Genomic DNA, 10,154 nt, shown 5'->3' with positions numbered 1-10,154 from the left:
GCTAGCATATAGCTGAAAAAATAGCAACACTTTAAAATATCCTAAAAAAACTGAGATAAGCCTAAATTAGCCAAAACAGCTAGTTTGTTAATATTAGTCTGACTCAAAAAACAGCCTAAAAAAACTTTTAAAAAAAGCCTAAATTAGCCAAAGCAGCTAGCATTTAGCTGATGTATTAGCTAAACTCAAAAATAGCCTAAAACATTTTAAAAACAATGAAACTATACCGGTTCGCCCATTGCAGCAGCTTCAGATTTTTGTTTGAGAGCTATAAATCATACTTAAGGTTTAACAGGCTTCTGTTGCAAACACCAATCAGACAATGATTCTCTCGGATTTACATCCTCATGCTGCACTTGCCGTGCATTGGGGTAAGCATTGAAATTTAATTCAGAAGGAGCACATCCCATGGAACAACATTTTTTTGAATGTCATAAAATAAAAAGAGAAAATAAAGAATATTGTTTCGTTCATTTTTTTTATTCTGTATTCCTTAAGACACACTAGTAAGAATAAAAAGTAGATAACATTTGTCATTGAAACCAATAAGAGCAAGGCCTCACTGGACATTTCAAATTGAAAATCAAGGACAGCTAAAACTTTCTTTCAATGAAAACATCAAAGTGGGATCCTAGTGAGAGACGTGGAGCTGCTCTTGGACTTCATCCGTTTGGAGTCGTCGCTCCATCTTAGCTAGCTGAAAAAGCCGCTAAAAGCATCAGGAGTGACCGTGAAGTAGGGGTGTAACGATTACAAAACCTACGGTTCGGATCATTTTTCAGATCAATGAAAAGTAAAAAACAACAGGAAAAAGTAATGAGATAAAAACCTAAAATTACTCTTTTGAAACATTTTAAAACATATATTTGATAAAACATTTATATAGTACTTCAAAAATGCTACAAAGACATGTTACAAACACAATTTTCATTGGAATGGGTCTTTAGATTCTTGTGATCCAGAGCGACACACTAAACAAACACTTGAAGAATACATCAAAAAATTGCACCAAAGTTTGGAGAAACTTTCTGTTGTACTCTGCATCTTTATATAATCCTTTCATCTAGAAAACAGCTTTCTATTTTTACAATTTAGGTGTAATAATTTCTGTAAACTGGAACCAAAGATTTTCACCCAAAATTGTAGGAGGGATTGATGTGTGTATCAATTGAACCACAGCGCTTCATCCCTGTATTGGCTTCCCCAGCAGCCTGAAGCTCAAAGAGCAGCGTATGTGGCACAGAACGCTCTCTGTGGTCGAGAAGAAAGACATGCATTGATCCGGCCTGCACTTCATCTGAAACAGGACGGGTAGGTTGAGAGCCGACGGGGGAGGAGACGGACGGTCATGAGGAGATGAAGAACACAGCAGCTGATTGTGGCTTCTAATAATCAATGTACCTCTGTTCTGATCCCAGTCTGCTGACATACCAAGTCCATTCAGAACAGCGGCTCAATCACAGCCAGATCGTTTTGGAAATGTTTCTTTTGCTGATTCATTCACACTCTTCTCAACCATATGTGGAAAGAAACGTTCCCAATCGATCTTACAGGGAGGTTTAATTAAAAAAACAGAAGTGTTAGTTAGTTTTGGGTGTTTCCAAACCCCAGTAACATAAGAAGTAAGATAAAAGCTGCTGGTTGATTGTTGGTCATACAATCTGTTTATGTTCTTAGATTTTCAACCATTAACATGATCATGATAAACGAGCCGCTTTTCTCCTTCATGATCTGCTAAAATGATCATGTTAACGGTTGAAAAGTTAAACATTTTGTATTTAAGCGTCAGGTGTTAAAGGATTAAAAAGTGAGGAAGAAGCTAGGGAAGAGAGTTCTCTCATTTTCATAAGGTGATGTGTATTAGCCAAAGTATTTTTTAATAGTTTCCTTATAAGTTTTTCTTTAGTAAAAACCTGGTGTGATAAAAACACTAAACTGAATGAGATCCACGCCTAATTCTGCCTGTTTATAATCATAGTAATGACTTTTTTTAGCATGATCTTTTTGAAGTTATAAAACTGCTGTTGTTATGTATATTCGAGCGCTAAAAGCGCCGTGCTAACGCTAGCTGACCGTCGACTATTGGTGACGTCATCAAGCAAAAGTGACGTCTGAATTCTGAGACCCTGTTTCTCTATAACTCTCCGTTTGGAGGGCTAAATGTAGGGGGAGGGAGAAGGGAAGAATTTGGATCGGACCTAACAAGTGTGAAAGTGAAACCAAGAGCAAGAATATTACACTTTTAAAGGAAGACAAAATATATAATCCATCCATCCATTTTCTTGACCGCTGTGTCCCTGTCGGGGTCGCGGGGTGCCGGAGCCTATCTCGGCTACTGATGGGCGAAGGCGGGGTACACCCCGGACAGGTCGCCAGTCTGTCGCAGGGCCTCAATCACACACACATTCACTCTCAGACACACCTAGGGGCAATTTAGAGTCACCAATCAACCTATGAAGCATGTTTTTGGACGGTGGGAGGAAGCCGGAGTCCCCGGTGAAAACCCACGCATGCACGGGGAGAACATGCAAACTCCACACAGAAAGGTCCCAGCCGGGATTCGAACCGGGGCCTTCTCGCTGTGAGGCGAGAGCGCTAACCACTTGCGCCACCGTGCAGCCCCCAAAATATATAATCTACGTTGTAAAGGCGAATTCAAAGAAGTTCTGGTGATTATTTTCAGTGAACATGTCCAGCAGTCAGAACAGGCCTGTGGTAGAATGTTTATGACTGCATCAAAGAATAGGGATGTGGTGTGAAATTCCTGCAGTCTTAACATCTGTTTTGATTTTTTTAATTCATGAACTTTTTTAACGTTTGACTTAATTTTTTTCAGGCGTATATTTTCTACAATCAACAGGTTAAAGACATGGAGTTGCCCACATCATTAATTGTTTCCACAGGTCACAGTCATTTGACTGATTTATGTTGCAGCTAATCAAGCTCATCCAGCGTTGTCTGTGATAGATCAGCGTGATTTAAACCCTGCATCTCCACTGCAGTTTGTGGAGGTCAGGTGGCTGTGCTATTATAATTTGTTTTTCCTTATTTAATGAATTTTAATATCAGAATTCTTTATAGCTATATATAGAGGTATAAATACTCTACAAAGACACTGCCTTTTCTAGCAGTCAAAGTCAAATATTTATCTTTTTCTCAGTAAAAATAATACAGTGAGGCCGGAAAAACAACGTTCAACAAATAATCTCCTTTCAAGGTTCTTTTGCTTTTGCGTTTAGGAGAAAAAGTAAACCATTCAATCCATCCCCACAATGAAGAGAACATTGTCATGTCAGAGCTGCAAGCAGCAATCTTATTTCAGCTGCATCATTGAAACCCACCATGGCTGTAGTGAACTGTTGGAGGGGTGACGATAAGGGGGATGGAATGGAAGGACTGTGGCAACACTTCAAGCTTTAGAGGAACGCTCTAAGACAGGGGGCGGCAACCTTTGATGGTAAAAGAGCCATTTGGGCTCGTTTTCTACTGGTTAAAACCTGTAAGGAGCTGCATAGTCCTTAGTCTTTAAGAAATTTACCTTCTTTTTTAATAATAAATATGAATTAAGTCTATTTTTTGGCATGAACAAGACCTTGGTAGTCTTAGTTTTCAGGCTTTGTTTATTTGTTTTCTTTAGGTAGTTTTGGTTAGACAGACATTATCAGGAGCTGCTGACTCTGACGTTGACATGTCTGGATCAGCAGTCTCCATGACTTATTTATGTTTGTCCAAGGATCCACCATGGAGATAAAAGAGACACATGTGGATCTGGAGCTGCAGGTTGAAGACACCAGGATTAAGAACTTCTTCTCAACAACTGTCACACATGATTGGGATCAAAGTCAAAGAATCTGTTAAAACTGAACAATCTGCTGAGGTTTCACTCATTGTAACTTATAGTTCATCATCTAAAGATCAAGTATACTCTGTTTGAAATGAAGTGAGTCTGTGTTTGGTTGAACAATGGCTTCAAACATGAAGAGATATGAAGAACATTCAGGGACAGAAATCGAGTGGACCCAGAGAGGGAATTACACAAAGAAGCAGAACAGAAAGCAAGCCCTTTTTTACACAAAAGGTTCTGTCAAACTGATGATTTTTTAAAAGTTTTTGTTAATTTCTTCACTCTCATTCATTTGCATTCATTCATATCTCTTCTATGATCAAGTATGTAGACATCATAGATATCTTTTTCATCAGCAGGTCTAAAGCCATAATTCTCCTACAAACTCCTGCCCTGTTTTTCCAAAAAAAAAAAACATTTGACAAATGTGACAAATCCTCTTTAGATTTGATGACACATGCCATGTCACATTTCTGAGTTTGTGTGTTACCTATAACATGTTTGACCATCTTCACGTGCATGTGCCTTCCAGGAGCACAGACGTCAATCCCCTTAGAAGACCAATAATCCCATCAAACGTCTCCTCACAGGATCCAAGACAAAATCCAAAAACAAAGCTCCGATTGTGTCTTTTTCAGCAAGGTGTTGGTATTTCCTGATGCATTCTGGGATCCACTTGTTCATATTTACTTCCCTCTCTTTGCTTCACTTGTAAAGCTGAGAAACAGTCAAAAGCTCTCAGCCTAACGTCATTCTGCTTTCCAGTTGTTCCATGTGTCTGTGGTCAGTTTTTGCAGCTCCAGCTGCAAAACAACTTTGCTGTGAGCAGCAAACAGCCTATCAGCAGCCAGAGGATGGCAGGGGAGGGAGTTCATGGAAAAGAAGGAGGGAAGGGTGGGCAGAGAGCGCTGGAAAAAAGAGACAATCCGCTGGGTTTGCAAGGATCTGTGGTCGTAAGTGTTTCATTTGGGCATAGGACATGTTCCACACATGCTGACTGTGAGTTTTATGGTTTCTGACTCACATTATGCTCCCCAGAACCAGACAGTAAACTTCATGACTCACATTCCTTTAAGCTTTGTTGTGTTTCAAGATTTTATCCACAGTTCGGATTCCTCTGTTTAAATTACAACGGAAGGATGTTTCAGTAAAATAAAAAGAAAATACAAAAAGGGAAAAGAAAAGTATTTCTCAAAGCTAATTTCATTAAAGTATCACAGATGAAAATATTCACCTTTTATTTGTTCAAATGCTTTATGAAACTCCAGTTGATGTCAGCCGGCTAACCTCCCATCTACTGTCACAGATGATGCTTCGCTACATCACGCTGACACCGTCCTCACACAGAAGCATCATGAGGCACTTTTGTTGTTTTTTATGTATCCTGTCCAGCAGCTGAGCAAACAGATGAGAGCTGAGGGCCTCTAGTATTGGACGGATGTTACTGTTACAACAGGAGCTTATGACGCTTCACTGGGTGCATATTTGAATAAACTCCTTTTGGATTTGAGGCTGATCTTTATCTTCATTATCTTTGTGTGCATTTCTTTTTGAACAGGATAGAGGAAAGAAAGACAGCAGGATAGAAAAGATGAAATTTAGTTAAAGGACGAGTTAAGACGAGGCAGGGTTACAAACAAGAAGATGGAACAAGTTGCATATGGCTTATCTTTATAGCTTTTACATGTTTATCAAACGAGCTGGGCCTGTCCATGAACACATTCATCCAATCACTCAAATATTACAAAAGTATCTGTTTGCTGTAAAAACCTTCTCACACAGGGCCGGGTTGATAAAATCAATTAATCAATCTGAATCCATCTCAGGTTAATAGATTAGTAATCGATCAGTAAAAGTAGAGATCGATCTAAAGCATAAAGCTGAAGTCGTTAGCTTGATGCTAACGTATAATGGGATTTCCCATAGGACGGCTAATGCTAACGCTCAGTCGACCTAAACATAGATTTTGACTAAATGAACAACTTTATAAACTCACAGACATTAATTTTGCAACTATTTAAAGGATATATTTTTAATGTAGCAATTTGTGGTTTAAAAAACATTTTTTTGCTCATACTTTCTTCTTCTGGAATAAGGTGTTATACTATAGCGCGATCACCACCTAGTGGCCAAAATGAAACATCCTCCAGGAGAAGCAGAACAATTGTTGGAGCTTCTCCATTTGAGAATCCATGTAACAATGTATGCTATTAACAATCTCATTATAATTTCAGTAATAATGTTTACACTTTTTGAACTGTATCAGATGAATATTTTGAAGGAATATCTTCAAAGCATATATATTTATAGATCATTAATGTACTTCTAAACAAACTGAATCAAATTGAATTCAGAGGATCAAAAGAGTAGAAAAAAATTGGAATCGAAAAATCGGAAAGAAAAAGAGAATCGAATCGATCCAGGCTCTGGTGAAGCATTCAAACAGGTTCTGGATATACTGACGATACCCAGTCCTGGATATGAGTGCAGATCAACTCACACTCGCTATATATCTAGTTCATAGTTATGTTAAAAAGTTAGTTTTATTGTGTTCAATAAATGTTTATCTTGTTTGGCCCTCAACCTAAGGTGCGTTTTGGTGTTTTGCCCCTTGTGTGACTGAGTTTGACCCCCCCGACCTAGAGTGTTAAACGGAGAAGGTCAGATACTGAGGTGGGTTTGAATTATATTTTTGAATAAAAAGGGTTTGAATCAGTCAATTATGAGTCCAAAAAGAGATCCAGCTCTTCCATATCCTCTCAATGGAAAATTGGAGAATATGACAAATGTGGGGTTTTTCATTTGTATTTGATCAAATTTGAGAATCCACGGGGGGAATCCTATGGTCAAGAGTAAGTGCCCAACCAAGTCACATTACTGTTTTCCACAGTGGCTTTGATGTTTTGCTGTTGATGTAGCATTGCTTTTCATGTGACGCACCAAAGTTATTTTGGGGTGGTTGTTTCTCAAGGTCGGGGGAAAGAAAGGAGGGGGTTGTTGTCAGGAAGAAGACGTCAATACTTGAAAACAATCAGAGGATGTCTAATGACAGGATCTGCACACAAGAGGACATTTATCTTCACACACACTCACACACGCCGCTGCTTACTAACATTATGTCCTCACAAACACACTAACAACCATCATTCTCCAATTCCAAACGCAAGTTGGGACACGACCCGGCAAAGCTGCACCTGCCCTGCTGGATCTTTCATGTAACAGGCAGATTTCTCACTTTTATACAGATTAAAGCTTAAATATAATATTATTTCAGATCTCAGCACCTTGATTTATGTTGTTGATCTTCTTCTTAATGTCTGTATGATTTTTAACATTTTCCTTTGATATCTTTATATCCATACCACACCTAAGAACATAGACTACATACAGTAATACAGTAGGGAACCTGGACATAGATTTCCCATTCATTTGCAGAATTCATTTAGAAGACTTTGAATTTGAAGGAAAGAGTTAAAGAGAAGGTCCATGCCTCTTTGCATATGTACTGTAGTGCAAATAGGTTCCAAACTCAACATTATTCTGGCTAAGTTACCAGAAAACTTTGAAGTTTAAATGGTCATGAGCTTTATGAGATTACAGTTTTTAGTCCGAGATCATTTATCACAGTTTTTTGAGTATACAATAACTTGTTTTGTTTTTTTATTTTAATTTTAGTTTTTTGCGTATCTTGGACTTAGATGTGATTTTTTAAAATAAATAACAAATATCACAAGAGGGCACTGTAGGTGTGTATCAGTATTTGCTACTAACAGCAATGCAGAAGAAAAAGTGCAGCACAGTCTCATGCCGGGCCAACGACTGTATAAGTAATGGACTGATCAACCCCTCCCCTTTGGTGTTCATAGGAAGTGTCCTTAAAGGAACTCCCGCGGACTTCCATTAAAAAATAGACAGTTATTTCTCAGTCATTTATTTGTCAGAATAATCATTTTTGCTCTGATGCTTATTTCTTAACATGTTCTTTCTAATCCTAACTTTTTTGAAGACTTTTTTCTTTATTGCCAGTTATGAACTGACCAATCAGATGCCTCAGTAAAACCATGTGGTGCCCGCTGGCCCCGCCTCCAACATTTGATTGACAGCTTCCCCGATCCGTTTTCGGTGGGAGGGGTGTGGACTTCAAACAAGCCGGAACAAGCTGACTCATGATTGGTTGACAGTAGTTCCTGTAGACACATGACTCAGATCGACTCGGACCAATAGCTGTCGAGGGATTGCAACTAGTTGTGATATGGCGGTGGACGTATCAGGAAGTGACGGCGAAGGTTCTGGCCTGATTTCGCGATGGCCAAAGATCATGCATTTCCTATGGAGGACCTAAACACTCGCTCTGTCCAGTTCTTATAAACGGTCTATTTGCCGGGCTCGGCTGAGTTGTTCCAAAGTGACACATAGGATGAAGAATTTAATGATGATCTGAAGTGATACAAAGAGTTTAGCTGGCTTTACATGCTCTTTATGCTATGGTTATGTGATATTGTCAGACATGTAGATATTCCAGATTATTTTGTTGTTCACCTTTAGCCCCACTAGGGCTTTTGTCTTCTTAACAAGTATCAGAAAGAGGCGGCTTCACTTTATGACATTTATAGCTATAATTTAGACCAAAGGACCACAGAACTCTACCTGAACTGAACACCTTTCCAACACAGAACTTCCTTCCAGAAATCACCTTCTTCATGAAGTTGCATTTTATCTGATCATTTAAAGTTTGGAAAATGGACAATTTATTGAACTGAATATGTCTATATAGTATATTTCGTATGTTTGAGTAACAGATGGCATCACTCTCTGCATCTTTACACGACAAAACAATTCCAAGTGCTTCATATTCATATTTTTCGTATCCACACTATAACAGCTAAAAATGATATCTTAATGTTATTTTTATGGCGAGTTTCACAAAAGCACTGAACACACTAAGCAGCAGCAGATCTGTGTAGGTGCATACAAGGATGGAAGGACCTACTTCTCAGTGTGAGTGACTGCGTCGTCTGACACACCCCAACCAGCCGATAGTAGGACTCCATCTCAGACAAGGAGATCCGCACAACAGAGTACGATTTCTGGAGAACACAAGGTCCGTCCTTCCTTAAATGCTCCTCTCCAGTCATTTGATCATCTAGAAGTAGTTAGTTTTTACTCCTTTCACAAAGTTAGGTTCTGCAGCAATAGAATCGTGTATTCCTCCACACTCAAACCAGACTACTTTGCTGTACTTTAGGTACTCTGCCTATGTGTGCTTTCTCTGCAAAGGTGTGTGAGACAGTCTGACTGTTGCCGTCATAATCTGTGCTTACCGGTAAAGCCTATTACAGTGCGTTTACATGTGCACAGAGCGGTGACCTTCACAAACACAACTACTTTCCTGTTAAACTGAGACAAGCTGAAGGGAAAAAAGCACAGAAAGATGCAATATTACAAGATTATTCATTTTCCATGAAGTCATCCAGTGTCTAACCCACACCATACCTGCAGACTGGAAATGACTCACCTGGATGGAATGATACTTCTCAGTTGTTCCTACATGTACCTGCCTTGTGGTGACATAACAGTCACTTTCACTCCAACGTGAACAAAGAACGATCAAGTTTTAGTGTTCTGAGCGTTTTTTCAAGATTTTTACAAATAAAATCTGCAGACAAAGCTAAATCCTGCTGTCTTATGGGGTCCAGATGACCCCACCCTAACACTAATGTGTGATCCCTCCCTTTGTAAGTTCAAACTGAACCTGGAATAAAGCAATCTTCATTTGAGTATTCATTCTACTTCCGACACCTGGAAATGTCTCAAAACACGACACATCTGGATACTAGGGGATGACCCCAATCAGTGAAGGCAGATTATTTCCTGGAATATTAAGGTAATACATTCTTCTTTTGGGTTAACAAGGTTAGCAACGATCAAAAGCTGAATCCAGCATCTGGACAAAAGCAGTTCAAAGACAGGTTGAGTATTTATTTAGGTTTAGTATTGAATTAACTTTTATATATCTTTTTCCAGCTTCCTCATTCTCCCTTAAATTATTATTAAGTTGAAAATATTTTTCTTCTTTAGTGATTTAATTTGCAGTGATGCAAATCTTTCTTGAGACTCCATTTTCTTTTTTCTCGACCACCTTTAGAATTTTCAAAAAATAATCAGAATTTAAGAGTCCAAATTTAGAGAAAAATCTCTCAATTCTGAGGTTAAAGTGAATCTGAAACAAAAACGTGAATTAGAAAAAAAGTCAGAATTTCTAAACACGTTTTTTGCCCTCCTTGGGCCAAATCCTCTTCTGTATTTCATA

The 10,154-nt window shown here is 38.7% G+C and overlaps 1 protein-coding gene across 6 annotated transcripts in view; it reads right to left on the bottom strand.

Annotated features, from left to right (window-relative positions):
* Positions 1–10,154, bottom strand: part of mcf2l2 (MCF.2 cell line derived transforming sequence-like 2) — a 56,446-nt gene that overhangs the window by 36,226 nt on the left and 10,066 nt on the right. The window contains exon 1 of one of the 6 annotated variants that reach the window (XM_024261401.2): positions 4,335–5,553. The exons of the other annotated variants lie outside the window; for them this stretch is intronic. Coding sequence (XP_024117169.1) covers positions 4,335–4,365 — 31 coding nt within the window. The 5' untranslated portion in view covers positions 4,366–5,553. Of the gene's footprint in view, positions 1–4,334; positions 5,554–10,154 lie in introns of those variants that run through there. 6 annotated transcript variants of the gene reach the window in all.

The sequence above is a fragment of the Oryzias melastigma genome, unplaced genomic scaffold, assembly GCF_002922805.2.
Source record: "Oryzias melastigma strain HK-1 unplaced genomic scaffold, ASM292280v2 sc00325, whole genome shotgun sequence".
NCBI lineage: Eukaryota > Metazoa > Chordata > Actinopteri > Beloniformes > Adrianichthyidae > Oryzias > Oryzias melastigma.
The sequence above is the reverse complement of the archived record's forward strand: the minus strand, read 5'-3'. Positions and strand labels throughout refer to the sequence as shown.